Raw genomic sequence first — 18329 nt, forward strand, 5'->3', positions numbered from 1 at the left:
CTTCAAAGCCCTGACAACCGCCTTTGGTTAACAACCACATAAACTTGACAGGGCAGAACCAGCCTTCCAGTTTTCCCCCCCACAGAGGACATGAGAGCTGGTCACTCCGGTGCATTGCTTATGAAATACTGACAGTCAGTTCCAATACCTAGCAGTAACTTGACTCAAGCATGAAGTGAACTGTATGGCAGACAGAGATGCCAGAATTCAAAAGTTTGTTTACCACTGTTTACCACAGACAAAAAAAGCCTTTCCTTTCTTTTTCAATAATGGCTGCATTCATTCTTTTCTTCTGGGTTGTAATTTTAGAAGGGCAATAAATAATTATTTTATCATGACATTTATTTTCATAGCTTTTTTCCACACAATAAGTCTTATGAGTTAATGGTACAACGCAAAGGTTCTCTTTTGTCCAAGGCAGTTATCATCCCTAAAAGGAATAAATAAAATCTCAACAATAAATTAAGTGACCCCTCTGACATTTAGAAAATGCCTTTGCGTATTCATGCGAGATAAACCACAATCATTATGACATTTTGGGTACTTAAATACTATAAATGAATAAACATATATTTGCATAGTATCAGTTCATTACCTGCGCCTACAATATTCTCATCTGCATAATTACCTTTATACCTACTATTATTTATGGGTTAATGACCTTTCTTGTCATGCAGTGGCTAATTTGTGAATATAATTGTGGACGAAAAAATAAATAAATAAATAATTCCATGGTTGGGACCATTGTGTGGGACCACGCAGTTTATAATACTATAATATATAATATAATATAATAATGAAACGCTGTGACGTATTTGAGCAAATGCAGTACCATTCAGTAGTTCACAATGCTAAAAATTAAACTTCAGAGTCATGTTGGTGTTACAAACAGGAGATCCGCAAAATGCGGAGACGCCAGCGAGCTCACCTGGTACTCATTGGGCCAGAAGGTGCTGACAGCCAGCTCCGCCCGAAGCCACTCCTTCCCCGTGTAGCTGGTCACATTCCAGATGGGATTGGCCAGTGGACCTTTGTTGACCTTCACTAAAACGTTGAGCGTGCCAGGGCTGGAGCCATCTTGGGTATACAACAGGTAGCTGAAGTCAATGCAGTGCGTGTCATTTTCTTTCATTACAGGCAGTTGAATGCGTGCCTTTTCCCCGGCATCGTGCTGAGAGGAATCCACCATCATATAGGACCCTGAGAGAATAAAGGACAGGAGCTGTTAGAATGATTGTTTTTTTTTTGAAAAAGGAAGGCAAGAAATGTCTTTTACCAACAAGAAGCTGGCAGAGTGTGTTGTTGTACAGCATTTGTCCTTTACTTACGTCACTTGAAAATAGCCAATCAAAAGCATTATAGTAGTCGCCAAGCACACACAGGCTTGAAACAACAGAAACATCCAGAACTTCCAATCACAATATACAGTAATGGTATCGGTTCTGACGTTCCAATTTCACATGGCAGCTATCACTAGTTTCATATTTAATATATGAATAAACTATGATGTACACTGAGTGAGTTTTAACTCTTTAACTGAGAGCTTAGTGAAACAACAGAGCTTCTTTTCACATTCAAATTTAACATAATTATTTGCGCAATTAGAACTACATCCATAACTACATTTGGATGTGAAAAGAAGCTCAAACGCTTGTTTGAACGGCCAGTTAAAGGGCAAGGCACAAGAAAATGAATGTCAGCTCCAAAGTGCAGTCCCTAGTTTCCATGCCACTCTACAGTTGATTCGCTTCCTTTGTTACTCAAAATATTCTGCCCTTTTTAGTGCATAGATCCAAGAAATCAACATTATGAGGTCTGATGTGCGAGCTATTGAACACAAACTGTCCGAGTAAACTGCATCAATTACCATAATTGTTTTTAGATAATGTGGGGGAAATTCGCATTCCTCGGGCCCATAAGTCAGGCCTGAAGCAGAACATCAGGCACGGTCATAGACAGATTTTATGACCATTTGTCACGATGACAGTTCGTCTGTTCAACGCATTCAATTTTTGCGACTACAGTCAGGGAATGTGTAAAGTCAGTTCTGAAGTGTGCATCCATTTAACTACAGCGACTATGCTTCTGACCTGTATAAATAAAAAAATGTAAAAAAAATGTAAAAAAAGACCGAAGGCCATCATTGCATATGGCTGAGCGGAAAATGAAAAAAAATTTTAACTCACTTTTGGGTAACCACTTTAGGTGCATTGTCTGGGCGAATATTTGCTGATATAATAATGAATGCATATTTGAAGTCTGCTGTCTGGGTGATTGCTTTTGTGTTTAAAAATACTACAGGCCTGGAAGGAAAAAGAGTACTTTCCTCATTTTGTTAGGTTTAATTTGCAGTGCAGCAGTACGGTTATTCCTTTTGCGCTGAAACTGAATGCATCGTTTTGGGAATACTATTTACAGTTACTCGCGATAGTGCCATGGTTTCCCACAAAGCACTGGAAAACACAAAAAAAAGGTTACACATGCAAAAGACAAGCCTTTAACAGATAAGGAACAAAAGGAGGTTCGGTCGTAGATCATTACGAAGCGCGGTTTTAAGAAAGCTTACTGAAGCTCTTCAAAAAGAAAGGCAGTCAGCATTCCCTCCCTCTCCCATCCCCCTCCCTGCCAAACTGTTCGAGGCAGTGTGTTTCTCATCAAGGTACAAAATAAACACAAGCCCCTCCGCCCCCCACCCGCACCCCAAAGGGAAAAAAAACAAGCCCTCTCGCATGCTTTACTCTTCTATGAGGGGGGAGACAATCAAACTGTCAGAGAAGAAAAACAAAAGGCACGAGTAGCAAAGCCAAAAGCTGTTGGCAATTCTATTACATATGTCTGTAAGATTATTTATTTATAATTTCCCTACTCCGCAAAGCTCAAACAAAGGACTTTAAAGTTGAACAAAATCCATATTTCCCCCCTCTCTGGAAAAGGCTTTGGACTTTGTTATGAAACTCTATTCATCCAGAAAACAAGAAATTGAAAATTATCTTTATAAAATGCCAAAGGAAAAAGAACAATATAAATCATCAAACTTCCACAGCAACAATGCAGTAGATCAAGTATGTTATTCACTTCTATTTTGTACTTTCAACTACACCAGCTTCAAACTAAAACATTTCTCATACTGCCAAATTTATCACATACCCATACACACATTAGACAATAGATATGTTCCAATACAATTACAGACACTGACAAAGTTAGTGTAGTAGCAGGAAAGGAGTAGGGAAGCTGTTCACCAGGGGGCAGCACTGGCCCTACTCACAGGTATGGCAGCAGCAGTGATTCATTGTAATCACTACGGCTGCTGCCAATTACTTAATCATTGGGCCTAATAAAGGGCCTGGTTGTCAGGCATAAAGGAGTCTATTGCATCATGGAGGAGAATCTAATCTCCTCTAAAAACCAGAGGAGATGGTCTGTGCGTCCACTGAATGAAAGAAGAAAGGAGGAGGGTTAACCAGATGCACGCAATGGACAATTAAACCACCCCCCCCCCCCCTCCCCGACCATTGGAAAGGTGCTTTCTGATGCTCTACGATGTTCTGAAGGACAGTTCAGAAGTAGCATGTGAAGGCCCCAACAAAAAACATAATTTAGCACCACTTAAATGACATTTCACTGCAAGCAAAGATGCTAGAATCCACTCAGTGTGATACTGAATGGTAGTGCACAGCCTTCCAAGAAAGAGATACATCCTGTTTGGCAACATGACTTTTAAAATCTGCATAACAAAGAGCACTTCCTCCTTAATGACCCCAGTCTTACCTCGGTAGTCCTGCCTTCATTAATTGTTGGGAAAACACCAGTCTATCAGTCCAGTTCCTCTGGGTCACTGGCCGGGACTAATGTGGATATGTGAAAACGGCCAGATGGTAATTGACAGTATCATGTTACAGTTGAATGATGTCATGCGTCCTTGAGCAGAACCTGAGCGGCTTAAGCCTTATTTTTGTTTAATATATAATTTTTGGTGTAGTCATGCCAACATGGGATATTTTGTTTCTTTTCAGAAAGACAGTGCCTCCGGTATGTATGATTCATTGGTCAGAACAAACAGTGAAATGATTGACATTAATCTTCCATGGCTCTGCAACAAAACAAAAAAATTCCTAAAGTTACCAAAAAGTATTTTTTTGAAGGACACATGAAATGAGTTCCCTCAGCTATTTATCTACAGCTAAAGCTGTTTATCTTGTTGATAAATGGACCAGTTTGATGGAGTTGCCTTTTTCTCACATTGGTCTTTTGCAGTACTAAAAGCATGATGACATAAAATTACAAACGCTTGACAAAACAGAATGATATAGCAACCTGCTGGTTCCATATTCAAACAGAGACAGTTCTTGTAGCTAGGCTTTTCTTCCTAACCACACTGGTACCAATTACAACTGTCCTTAAAAAAAACAAGCATTTTGAGGTTGAGAAAATGCCCAGTGCAGCAGTGAGGAAGGTATCATTTTGCTTCACAGTGCTAGCTTCTCAACACTACGAACCACAAAGCCCTAGATCTGCCACTGACGCATGGTATCTGATGAATCTGCTGACCAACAGAAGGCTCAAAGCAAGCCAAATTTCTGCCAGACCAGTTGTTTTCTCCCTAGCAAAGCTGAGCAGCAATCCCTTTTCAATTAACCCTTGCATCAGATTAACTACTCTGAAATATGATACTCTCAGCTGCACTATAAACCTTTATTTTGTTTCTAGATAAGCAGTCATAATCATAACCATTTCCTAACCATAGGCGAATTGCGGTCCTTGATCATTGCTTCACATCCATGGAAAACAAGGTTCTGGGAATTATAACAGATTTTCCACTGATGTAAAGTTGGAGATAAACCAGGGTCTGACAATGTATACAAGGAGGATATTGTGTCTGGACAACATTATCAACTATACAGATTAAAAACTGAAAAAATCAACGACAACAAAAAAGAAAATAAATGAACAGGCCATGCCCCAGATCAAAGCAGGAAATAAAATCCCTGCCACTTAATAACCCATAAGGTTATGGATTTTCACAACAATATTACAGATCTGGACCTACTGATGTTGATGACTGCAAGATGCAATCTAGTCTACACATTACTCATTCAAAGCATTGCTGTATCGCAGAGATTAATAACTTTCTGCACATACCATTTATGGCAATAGGTGACAAAGCAAACACACACACACACAAAGAAATCTTTGTCTGGAATGTATTTACTGTCTGCTAGATTTCCAAGTCAATGGCAGGGAGACTGGGTTCCAAAGAAACCAACAAGACTAGCCAGCAAAATTGCAGGGTTGCATAAGTCAGATGGGCTTTTACACCTCAGAGAGCTATGTTTATTTGGTGCGTCAAGTTTATTCCAACATTGTGATTTGTAATGATCTCTCATCAGGAGTTGAAACTAATTAAAGCAAGACTCAAGGCCCTGTTGGTTGAGCCCATGACAGAATGTGGAGATTGACAGAACAGCGGCCAGGCAAACCAGGAATGCAGTGACCAATATTAAAGGATAAAGCATTTTTGGGCAACTACTCCCTTCAGACATTGATTATGCAGAGAAACAAAACAACGTTGTCATGACCACAGAAATAAACCAACATAAAAAGGAAAAACGATCTTTTTAGATTATTGATAGGGTCCATCGTTTGAGTCATAACGCATCTAAAAATCGTAATTTGATTAACTACTTGGAATGAGTCAAACAATATCTAATTAAGACCAACTTTATAAATGCTATCATGTGTGTCACTGGAGCGGGACACCATTCCACAGAGATGACTCGCTGTTTGAGCTTCTTCACACAGGCCTAGAAAGTTCAAGAACACAATGATGAGTAACTACTAGAACTGAATCCAAAAAAGACACTCCCTTTTGAAACAGACTTACCATGTGATTCATACCATAAAATTTTGTTTTAGAACTCTCAGCAGACTTTTTTTTCAACATGACACACAAAATAGAAACAGCAGGTTTCGGAGAAGTCAAGATAAAGTTCCAATGAAAACATTTTCAGATAGTATTACCTCAGAAGAACAAAATGGTCTCTCTTAAATGATTTTTAATTTTATCACATCTGTTGGACTACTACTACTACCTCTGCATCCTGTTCTGAGACATAATGCCATGATGACTTCCTATCAATACAGACTGAGAACAGACTATGAAATTAGTGCAGGGATAAGAGCAATGAGTTGGCACAAGAGTTCATATACCAGCTCTGAAATCAAGATCATCAAATGTTATTCTTATTTCCTCCAGTCTGTCATGATAGTGCCTTTTCTGTCTTCACAGTTATTTGAGATTGTAATAAAGAATGTTCACTGAGCCAGAGCTTCTGAAAAATGTATCCATTTCTGTATATAAATGTATGATAAAGCTATGAGTCCTCCTCAGTATACCATGGACCAAACTGTACTTATTTTGCATAAAGAAACAAAAGAATGGATGACAGAATCAGCAGAGTCATTATTATGTAAAAATGATTCACCATGGATCAGTTCCACAGTCTGTATAATGTATTCATAGATCATTTCCACATTAATTACAATCTAACAGTAGAACCTAGCTATGACTTTCTGTTTTATGAAATGAATATACCATTCTAATGAATCATGATATAAAAATATATGTTTTCAGTAACAATTTACACACCTCCTGTGTATCACCTGGACGTGAAGCAATTTTCAAAAATCATTTTAGCACCTTTTTAAGAATAGAAATAAGCCAAAAATGTAACATCACTATACATTATGAACTTGGTATAAATCATTCACAAACTGGGCAAAATAATTATCGCATTTGATTGACTTAAAGTTTGACTGACATTTTACAGGATAATTAAGTACGTCCATCGCAGTTCTTAAAAAATACAACATGATATAATGGTGATAGTAATCATCAGTGTCACAGTAACCGTTATCAGACATAATAACAGCATGTACATAGGTTAGGGAACATCCTTTTTTCTCCAAAGACTGGTGGCTAGTGTTAGTTTTCTGAAATGATGTTTTGCATACGGATTTGAATATAAGAATGCTCCCACCCAGATCAAATTAACTTTAAGGTGGTGCAACAACATTGTCACAGAATTGAACTGTGCCTTAATGAATTGATTACCATTCATGTGTTACCTTGCGCAATGCAGGAGAAATGGGCCATGGTTTGAGTTTCTCTATATGGGTGTCAGAACAGCTCAGCGGGTTACGTGGTTGTACGAATTTAAATTGACTGCTCTTGAAGGACATTTTGAAAACTCAGTTGAGGCAATTTCACACGAGAGTCAATGTCACGTATATAAATTACGACAGCATTAAGGAGCAGAGCAATGAAGAATATAAATAAGCCATTGTGTAGCAATGTAAATGCTAAAGTTGACCTGGAAATTTGCTTATATATATATATATATATATATATATATATATATATACACACACACATATATATATATATATATAAAGTACTGAAAATGGGGTATGGAGGAGAAAATATAGTCCTGTACATATGTAAATACTGTGAATTTGACAGTGATGTTTATTTGCAACACTCAACATTTGGGCATCGTTGGAAGAACTGAACCGAAATTGGCCAGCTGCAGAATTATCCCAGCCTTGCGATACCATGCAACAGAGTATTCAATTAAGCCATTTTCATTAATATAGTAATATAGCTCTTTATTTGGATCTTGAAATTAAACCAAGTCTCTCTGATTTTACAGTTAGGCAAAAAACAAGGTTTTTCCCATCTCCCCACTTCAGTGGACTGACCCATATTAGCAGGGAAGTTCATTCTGATTGTCAGTGAGGATAAATTGTTTGGCAGGAGTACCAGCACTCAGAAGACACAGGATCCGACAGACAGTGCAGAAGTCGAAATCTTTAGCTTATTGGGCGTGAAACTCTGTGAAGGAAGTCCCCCCCCCCCCTTCTGCCACCACAGAGAGAGATACCTGCTGATGTGCGCCAAGCTGAACCCACCACAGCAAAATCACAAGCACAGCCACGAATTACAAATGAGTGTTGACCAAAGTGGTTAACCGTTTGTTCTTTCTGTGCCAGAGAGCCGTAGTGTTAAACAGATCCAAATAGACTTAAACGGAATAAGCCGGTGCACAAATATTAATTAAACCATAAATATACAAGAGGGAGAGATTAAGAGGGTGTTTAGTGTTCAAATGACATGCACGGTCTCACATCAAGATAACACCCTGACGTTGGAGTTTTCACCCCATGCGGAAAGCAGAGTATGCTGAAATTATTTGCGTTTGCACTTCTTTCAATTTCCAATACCTAATTACCAGGAAATAATAATAAAATGAAAAGGCCAATGTCAAAGAGCATTTGCATTTCATCAAGGAGGGAAAAGTGGCCTTTGAATTTCATTGGACAGTGCTCTTACAACAGTGGGAATGGTGTGATCTTTCACCCACAAATAGGAACCCTGCCTGAAAAAAAAAAAAATAGTACTTTCTCCTCCACGTTCACGCAAACCCGGGAGCATATTTAAGCTTTCTAGCAGTAGGTATTTTCTACATTTCTCACTAAATTGATTTCAAAGAAAGTTCCCCCCCCTAGGCCACTCTCCTCCTCCTAACACCAAATCCTTCAAGTATACGATCTGAATTTTGCTTTGGAATATATAATTGATGCCGTAATTAATTTCCCACTGCACCTTCCCCAGCTGGTCTCTTCTTTGTACATTTGATCTTCATCTCAGAGCCTTTCTGCAGTTCAAAACAGAGACTTGGGAAATCATATATCCATTTTATATTTAACAACAGACCATGAATCAATACCTTCTTTATGAAAGCAACTCACCTTACATCCGTACTCCCAGTACAGAGTTTCGAGTCGGACTGAAAAGCTACAGTGAGCATTACCCATGAAAAAATCATTGGTTCAGCAGTTGTTTTTTGGGTCTTGGGGTACTGCTGTTACATCAAAATGGTACTAATTTCACAAATCCTTCAGTCCTCATATTTAAAGGAAAAACATATGTTGGTTTGGATAGTTAAGACACACAAAAACAGAAGAAGATTCATACTGTCACTGTACAAGCTACTTGTTCCTCACACTGTAGTCCCACTGCCTTGATGTTAAGGGGACATCTCAGGCTTGCTTCACAAAACCCATAGCATAAATTACTAAAAGCCTGAAAATGGCTTCCGTATGGCTGTTTTATTTGTTTATTAATGCTCAGAATCGCCCATGTTATAGATGTCTCGAAATAAGGCTTTGCTTTCACCTTATCCAACAGGGGGTTGGCCAGGGATTCATTTGAAAACACATACATCCTGAGCAAATGAGAGGATCTTAGAAGCCATTGTTCATCTGCATCCTGTGCTTCTTCTCACAGGCAGTGGAATATAAATAGGCAGAGCCTCCCCTATATATCAAAATAGTGCTGAGCTTTTAGTTAGAATATATTCTAAATAAAGCTACTGTACCTTTAACTGCGTTAGAGACTTAGTCCTATATACTGCTGACATAGTGAAATTGATTATAGTTCCCATTCACATGATCATTACAGGTTTACAGACAGCCAAGTAATGGCTACAGTAAACAAACTCAAATTTGAATGATCGATGACAAATGCCTCCGTTGTAAATCAAAGAGTCCCAAATTTCTTCTCACATCTTCAGTCCTCAGACACATGTGAACCGAATTCGAAAAACCGCATGACAACAATTGGCTTCTGGATAATAGCTCTGTAAGTAATTTCCCATACTTTTCACAATAAAATCTTCAGAGACGCTGCATGAAGCATGCTATGTGATTTCAAAGCGCCATCTGTTAATTTGAATATCTCGCTTGAAAAACAAACAACGTCACCCTGCCTAGCTAAAACAGGCAGAAGGCTTAATTTCCCAGTGTTGATAGTCCGTGTGTAGAATTCAATCTTCAGTAACAAGTTAAACCACTTCAGAGAGAAACTTCATACCAAGATTCTTTATTTGCATAGCATTTAGCATTAAAAGAATGGGAAAACTTTAAATAAAATCACCTTTTCAGACAAAGGTACAGAGGACTCCTTGGACATTCAACGGAACGAGGCTCAGTTTGGGCAGCCCACCAACGACCTTTTATGCTTCCTTTGCATGATTAATTACCTAATTTCTTATTAATTGAGAAATTTAGCTGAAAGTGAAATGCTTTAATTTCCTACGCACATCATCATGTCTGAAAACAAGTGATTAACCTGCAGAGAGGTGAAAAGGCAAGGTTACAATGACCTGCACCTCAGTTACTGCCTGCACTGCCTTCCCTGATCTTATTCAGGTAGTTTAATTATTCCATATATGCGACAATTCTCAGACCTCCAGACAAATAGTCTTTTTTTCTTGGTTGAGCACAAAGATATTTCCCCATGGCAATTAATGAACTCCTTTCACAACTGCTTAAGCCTTGAATTTAAAATTGTGATGGTAAAAGAGACTATTGCTGTGATCAAAGCACACAGTTCCGTTCAGTGTCTTTTTCTGACATTATTTTCTCCTCAGCCTAACCAGGCTAAAACTGAGGAACTGAGATCCTTACTTGTCGCTTAGCAGTTGTGCGTTTCATTTATCACTTACGTCTCATCCCAGATTCTGCACTGTTACATAAACCTCCCCTGTATTATTCATTTTGGTCTGTAATGCAATATGCCTGCTTCAATTTACAACCTACTGCATTCATTTTGCATCTTTAACCATGGAAAAACCTGATAAACCGATACTGCCCCAAAATGTAGCATTTGGTGACATTTAGTGCTAAAATACTGTACAAACACATTCACGTGAACTGACGGGACTAATTGGAAAACTATCAGGTCCCACCACATTCACATAAAATCTCAGCTGTTTAACTGTGTGTACGTTTACCATTTTTTTCCACATAACCAGCATTCTGCAGCAATGGACAGATCATTCATAACAGAGCCTAGTACTTAAAAATGAAATATAAATAAGATACTTGCTGCTTCTTCTCTGAATCCCTTCATTTGCATTCTAAGTCTGCACAATGGGCACACTGCCAATAATTACAAACTTTATGTTGGAAACTGACATGAGCCGCAACAAGGGCACTGCCAGTCGTTGATCATCCGTGAGTGACAAAACTGCTACAACCGCAGATGAAAAATATGCACTCATGTAACACATACATCATGTCAAAGTTGAGTTTTATCTGTGGGTGGACGCAAAATAATGGACAGAAAATTATGGGGGGGGGGAATTGTAACAATAACATTGATGGTGCACAGAGACAGTGAGGGCTAGTCTTCAGGGCGTACATTTGGGTGCGTGTGTAACATCAGGGCTCCTCTTACCCTGAGGCAGTTCAGATGACAAGTACGGCACTTCCTGTGCGCTGACGTGCGTCCAGTCGAAGTCGTCATACGGGTCCTGCTGGTAGTCGCACTGCGCCGGGCCATCGTCAAACGTACACCCACCTGAAAGCCACGAGATCAGAACAGGTCGTTAAGATAGCCGGAGCCCTTACTCAGCGAAAACTAACAGTTGCTAAACACAGGGATATTCTGTTACACTCCTGGTAGTAAATACACAGCCTCTGGCTACCCCCCGTGAACCACGCTGTCTCTTCTTTCATTCTGCTGGTTCTCCTCCACTAGTTGTGACACGGATCGATTTGCTGCGGGGCGATAAATCACGCGTAAAGACCGGGATGCCCAAGGAGGCCCGGGAAAGCCGCGGGACAGTTCCTCGCCTCGTCCTCTCCTTGGGTCGCTGGCGTACCCAGCAGCCAGTCATCTACGAAAAAACAGAAATGTTTCCGGAAAGCCCTGCCCGGAAGCTGGCGTTTCGCAACCCATGAGCGGAGGAAAGAGACGGCCCTCTAATGATAATGCTACACCGGCGGCTGGTCCCCGTCTCCGCCCAAGGTTACATGCGGCTGTGGGTAGGAGACTCGCTTTAAACTGCTGTGGTGGTTGGAAAGACGGGTTCCTGGCATTTTAAAAACACTGATTCCAGGGCTTAATATGTGTGGCCTCGCTTGTGGTTGTCAATGTTCTTGCTGTGATCCAGACGCGTTATGACCTCCTGAATTTTCAAAGCGAATTTCCTAACACATTTCACGGAGTATTTGTGACGAAATATGCACGGCAGCCGAAGATCAGAAGGGCTCATACCTCTATACCGGTTGCTTCATTACACGGAAAAGGTTTCCTCATACCGATTAAAAGGTCGCAATATCTGCTCAGTACAACCATTGACCTTTAAGCCTTTCAGCAATGTCACCCAGGAAGAAAAAAAAATGACAATTTGCATTTTAATACAGAGAGAATAGCAGGTGCTAATTAATTTCTCCTGGCAGAATATTGAAAAACAAATATTTCATCTCCCTGTGAAGTCAGCAAATGTTTCCCAAGATTTCAGCATCTCAAAAGCTTGGAAGTTAGAAAAAAGAAAAACAGCAACAAAAAAAAAACCCTTCCCTCAAAAATTAAGACTGTAGAGTAAAGAGAACATTGTACACTGCTCTTGAATTGAAATTAACTTTTGACTTTGAACTTATAGCACAGCGAGTGCTAGCAAATGACAGACTCTCAGAAGTACAAACATTCATGCTCAAATCCTCTGAAGCTTCACCCGGGTCTAGAAACGGAGCTACACCCAGAGGAATACAAGACTTTACAAGTGACTGAGGGGAAAATCATATTACCAAGCAATTCAAAATTAATAACTTCTGTCAACTTAGTGCAGTATAATCTCCAGTTTAGAGGTGACGACTTGACACGGCCTGCACTTCTGTGTTTCTGTGGCTCTGCATTCACAGATCAAATACATGAAAATGCCAGTCTTCTGCACTGGAAAATGATTTATTGATTCATTATGCTCAATATCAATATGCAAATCCAAAAAAGCAATCCATAAAAATAAGGCCCTTCATAACCACAAATCACATCTTCTTCTTATCCCAATTTAAATAACAGTATATTGCATGGTTCTCCATAATTTTTGCATGCTCATACGGTATGCAGCTGCTTGAAATTGCAGTTATAGTGGTGATGAAACTTTCACCTTGGACTGATTAATATGTAGAAATACCGTTAAGAAACAGAACTTTCTTTCTTTGCAACAAAAACCTTCAAATTGATTTCAGCACGAAGCTTTTGGTGAAAAAAACCTTTCATATTTAGTAGCAATTTTATAAGTAGATTCATAAATTGAGCTACTTAGTGCAGTGATTTGCCCCCATGGTTTGCAGAGTGTCATGGTCGTACAGGCTGACCATGAATCACACAGTAATGCATGTTTGACCATAGCACTTGCCAGAGGGAGAATTTTAGTCAGGAGAGTATCCCAGCCAATTGCAAAGGTATACCATTTGCTGAGAAACTATGCAATTTAATTGTAAAGTTGGTTTCTTTATGCATACAGATTTTTAAAAAATCAATGTGATTGGATTTTGTCCCAATTTAGTCAATCAAGTCCATGCATTAGCAATACTGTAAGTCAGCAGTAATTTATTATCAACTTTTCTTCTAATATTTCAGATGTTCCAGGACATATTTGCCGGTTTATTTTCCCCCTACAAATTAAAAAAAGGATTACAGTTTTCCCAGTGCATTTGAATAATCCATTTCACAAAGGAGGAGGCCAGTGCTCGAGAAAGTGTATTCATAGCAGCCTGAGAAACTGTCTGCCCACTCAAGACTCAGCCCTGCTCTCGAGCCTGTCTTCACAAACCTCCCCCTTAACACCCCACCCCCTTCAGTGTTCAGCCAGAATCTGTAGTGTTACTCCACACACCAGCCTGCCAGCTCTCCCTCCCTCCCTCCCATCCTGATATCTCAAGGGACTTTGGAATATTTTATAAATCTGTAGCCAAGGTATCCTTGGGGGAAAAAAATAACATAAATTTACCCCTCTCAACTGCCATGGTTCCATCATTTTCATCGGCCATATTGCTGTGTCCTTGGATTAAACCTGTGTGAGATCAGGGTCTAAAAATGGTGGATTGGGTGGTGGATCATTTCATTCTGGAATGTTAACCCGATGGATCCATTCCAATACCATCGAAGGTCAACAGCACTACAAGTGAACCAAAAAGTAACAAACCACCACAATGTATGAAAGCAAGCTTGAAAACTACAGGAGGTGAACCAATCCCAGGGATTTCATCCACATCAAGCAGGGCACACTGTTATTATTTATTACTGCTGTCTCTTATGCAGTAATATTATGTTATTATGTTTACTTAAATTACTGTAATGAATAATGCTTGCGCTACCACAGGAGGCACACTACTCCTGTAAAAACAAATTCAAGCACACACCTCAGTCTCCACCTCAGTCCTTCCCTAGAATCATAAATGAAGCATATCTTAAATCAACAATTCCACCAATTTAAATACAGCTAGCAGAGGAGAGCTGTACACTCCAAGTCATATAAACATCATTAATTATAGTGGAACTGAGACAAGAGTACTGAAATTACAGAAAACATTGCCTGCGCCATCTCTCCAATTTGCTGTTTCTAATAGTCATACAAAAGTTGCTTATTTATGAGAATTGCTTGAGAACAACATTTCTCAAACTCTTCACTCAGCAATTTAACAAAAAGTAGGCCCACTTACTTGGCTTGCTTCATTAACAATCAGTATTATATGGGAAAGTTGGCCAAGACAGATTTGCTTGGTGCCATGTATCTGGAAGTAGCATAAGTGCAACAAAAAAAAAATGCAGAAATACCCATAACTTTCCAGGCTAATATGATTATTATTGCATTCTTTTTCACATGGCCCAACCCCAGTTGTGTTTTGGCAGCTTGGGGATGTAGACGCTCTGTTGACCAGTGGAGATATTATGGAGCGACGAATCTCTAATCTATCTCTCGCCCCCGAAATCGCTGAGTGATGCTGCGGCTAATGACTAATTACGTGCCGTCACACGGAACTCCCCATCACAGTCGGCACCGGCGACATGGTTCACAGGGTACATTCACTGAGCCATGCAAATGCTTTGCTGGCATGCGCCTGCACCGGTTTAAACCGGAATGTATTTTTACTTTGTATCACTTTTCACGCAGCCAGTATTATGTAGTTGACTGAGGTCATTCTGACTGGATATCCAGTGTCCAGTCAACTCCCATGAGTGAGTGTATCCTAGAACTTCAACTGTTCTTACAATAAACTAGGCAATGCAACTAACATGGGTTTGCCCATTAGGCTGCTATGAATGCTGAAGTGCATTCTCAAGCGCACTGGAAAGAAAACAGAATATGTTGGAAGAACTGGAAAGGTTGCTTTATTGGAAAGCAGGGGAATTCAAAACAGTGTATTGTAAAGCTCCATAAGAACCATGCCTAAACGAAATGAACACTCTCTCACTTGCACCTCTAGGTTAGGTACATTATCCATAACCAGAACCAAAATCAGGTGGACAAGCCGCAACTGTTTGCAGATGATGTTGAATGTCATTTGCAGGTATTTTCTAGAGCATATTCACATTATCTCAGAAAGTCCCTCCAGTTCAGAAACACACACGCACGCATATAAATTTTTACTTTGACATAAAAAGGACCAATGAACAATCAAGTTAATGCAACTATAACCTCATACCTTGCTCGTAACCAACAAAAAGTCTGGACAATCTTTGCTACGCATGGTCAGAAAGACCCATCTGTGGCGGTCACCTTGCCACCCAACACTGCTGAGACAAGCAGACATCACAGGACAGTAGAGTTATAATTGTATTAATCGCTGGGTAACAACTAGCCGCAACTCCAGATGGGCTACAAATGAGTTATAAATTCATTCTGTCTACAAGGACACCGGCTAAATGATTTGCATACTAATCTAAGGGCCCAGATTAGGAGCTCTGCTAATGAAATAATGGTCTATACTTCATTTACATAATAAAATAATTATTGTGGCTGATAAACCTCAAGGGCGAACAATGTTCAGTTCCCCTGATAAAAGTGGGTTAGCAGCCCTATCACAATGCATGTACACAAACGCTGCCGCTCGAAGCAGTTTGTTTAAGTAACGCTGGGAGCAAATTTGGACCGATATGACACATGGCTCTTTATGGGAGCAAACATTTATTAGGGTGACTTACGTTGTTTGCAATTAACAACGCCGTAATGAATGGAGACCGCAAGATGCGTCCAGAATACTGAAGAGACTCAAAATGTTGTATTTTAGGGCTGCAGGAAAAACAATTAGAATTCCGTCATAACATTGAATAAGAACTCAACTCTTAGTGAAATGGAAAGGGTTATTTTTTTCGTATCTTGGGAATAAAATTCTGAATTCTGCTAAAGCCATTTTAAGATTTTATTATTTTATTTTTTTTGAGTAAACCTAAACTTCTCTGAACTGTGCAAGAGAAGTGATGACACCACCGCAGTAACAGAAATTATCTTTGAATTAATGTGAAACATAACCATGTCTGTGAGGGACATCCCAATAACACTCAATACAAAAAATGCTATGTGTTAATAGTTGAATTAACACCGGATATTTTACTGTGTAGCGACAATGTGTTCCTTTCAAAGCAGGATTGGAAAAAGAAGATCGGTAGGAATTAAACATTAAAAAACTATATAGCCACCTTTACATTTCACTAAAAGGAGCTAACAAGGGTTCATTATGGGTCATTCAGCAGGGATAGAAACAGCATTCCCAAAGAAGGGCAGTTTGAGCTCTTCAAAGTCTAACGATAAGTTTAGTGTAGCGAGTAGAAGCCATCAACAGGCACCTACACTGAACTGCTTCCAGTAAATACTGGAAGGACTGGCTGCTATGCATTTGGAGAGTTATTTCCTTTCCTGATTCAGTCTGAAATCACCTTGACACATCCCTCTGTGATTTAGACAAAAATAGGTCTATGAATTTTTCCAACTGAGGTAACAACTAAGACATAATTTTGAATTGTTTTCTAAATTACTGTTGACACAATCCAATTCTTTGACATTCTTGTGGGTACAGACTGTCTGAACATACCAACATGTCAAAGTCAAGCCAGTTTCTCAACAAACAACCAATATAAGCCTGAAGAAGACAACAAAGATGAAAAACAAACCACAAATAGCATGCACAGCATAATAAAGACAATAATGCCCTGCTTATATATTATAACATATTTCTAAATAAACCCAAGGCTCTAAACTGCATACTTTTTAATGAACTGGTGAAAATAAAACTTGGAATAAATATCAGAAGTACTACCAATAAAATATGTCAATATATACAAATGAAACACACAAATTTTAAGAAGGCATGCTTGCGCATTTAGCTTTAACATTTCTCTGTGAGATGACAAACAGTATATGAAGGTGTTTTGGTTTAAACTTCTGTTAAACTTTAATCAGATACACCATAAGAAATGAAGGCACAGTGGCCATTTAATATGGGAATTAATGGCACTGAAACCAAGCAGTTAAAAACCTTATCCATCTAGAGGCAATGCTATTACAGTAAAATAACAGCTCATTCTCCATGTAGCTCTGAAATGTGCAAGGTACTAAATTTCAACAGAAATGTTGTTCAGTAAAAGGATTAAGCAATTACATAACAAAGCTTCGGAATATAGCAGCAGGTTTTGACTCGCAAACCCTGCTTCTGAAAACTCAGAAGACTTTGTACACAAATACATCTGAAAAATCAATTTTTCATAAAGCCAACTAACAGAGTAGAACACATAAAATCAATTAAAAAACCATCATCTCATGAACTAAATTGAATGCATGAATAACGATCATATCCAAATAGGAAAAACAAATTTGCTGGAATATAATTTTTTCATCATTATCACACTGACATTTTTCTGATGGCCAATCACGGCAGAAAATTTAGTCTGATCAATCATGTTGTTCATCGCTTGCTCTTACATACCACAGACCACACTGAGCACAGCAAGTTAAGCCAATGCGGTACTGTTGTGGACTAGGATCAACTAAATTCAGATTTATATGGCAATTATAATTCAAAATGAATTTAAATTTTATTGAAACACTTTATTTCCTTTCTGAAAGGTCCCTCTAGTCATCTTACTAATATGTATATTTAATTTTGGAGAGTGAGAGGACCCTGGCTGGACCCATATCTGTATCATCTTTCAATTCAGGAGGCCAAGGACAGACAGACAGGTCCTCCTTCATGCACCAAGTCAGCGGGCCACTTTCTGCTCTGCATTCTTCAACCTGAGGCAACCCCATCCCTGGAGTGCCAGGGACAACCCTTTGTTCTGTTCCGTCTGTGCTCGACCACAAGAGGTTGATGGATGATTAGAAGTCTGTGCCTGAATATTCTGAATGGTGAAACATAACTGTCAGCAGTACTCATTGCACCTGATTAATTAAAATAAATCCAGTTATGTAGGTTATAGG

General features: G+C 39.2%; 1 protein-coding gene across 8 annotated transcripts in view; it reads right to left on the reverse strand.

Moving 5' to 3' along the window:
- The window catches only part of ptprk (protein tyrosine phosphatase receptor type K), a 133343-nt gene that overhangs the window by 86527 nt on the left and 28487 nt on the right, over nt 1–18329 (reverse strand). For all 8 annotated transcript variants that reach the window (XM_064340031.1, XM_064340029.1, XM_064340037.1 and 5 more), the window contains exons 2-3: nt 11303–11425; nt 929–1200 (exon numbers count right to left, since the gene is read on the reverse strand). In XM_064340031.1, the coding sequence (XP_064196101.1) occupies nt 929–1200; nt 11303–11425 (395 nt within the window). The remainder of the gene's footprint in view (nt 1–928; nt 1201–11302; nt 11426–18329) is intronic.

This window comes from Anguilla rostrata, chromosome 6, assembly GCF_018555375.3.
Source record: "Anguilla rostrata isolate EN2019 chromosome 6, ASM1855537v3, whole genome shotgun sequence".
Taxonomy (NCBI): domain Eukaryota; kingdom Metazoa; phylum Chordata; class Actinopteri; order Anguilliformes; family Anguillidae; genus Anguilla; species Anguilla rostrata.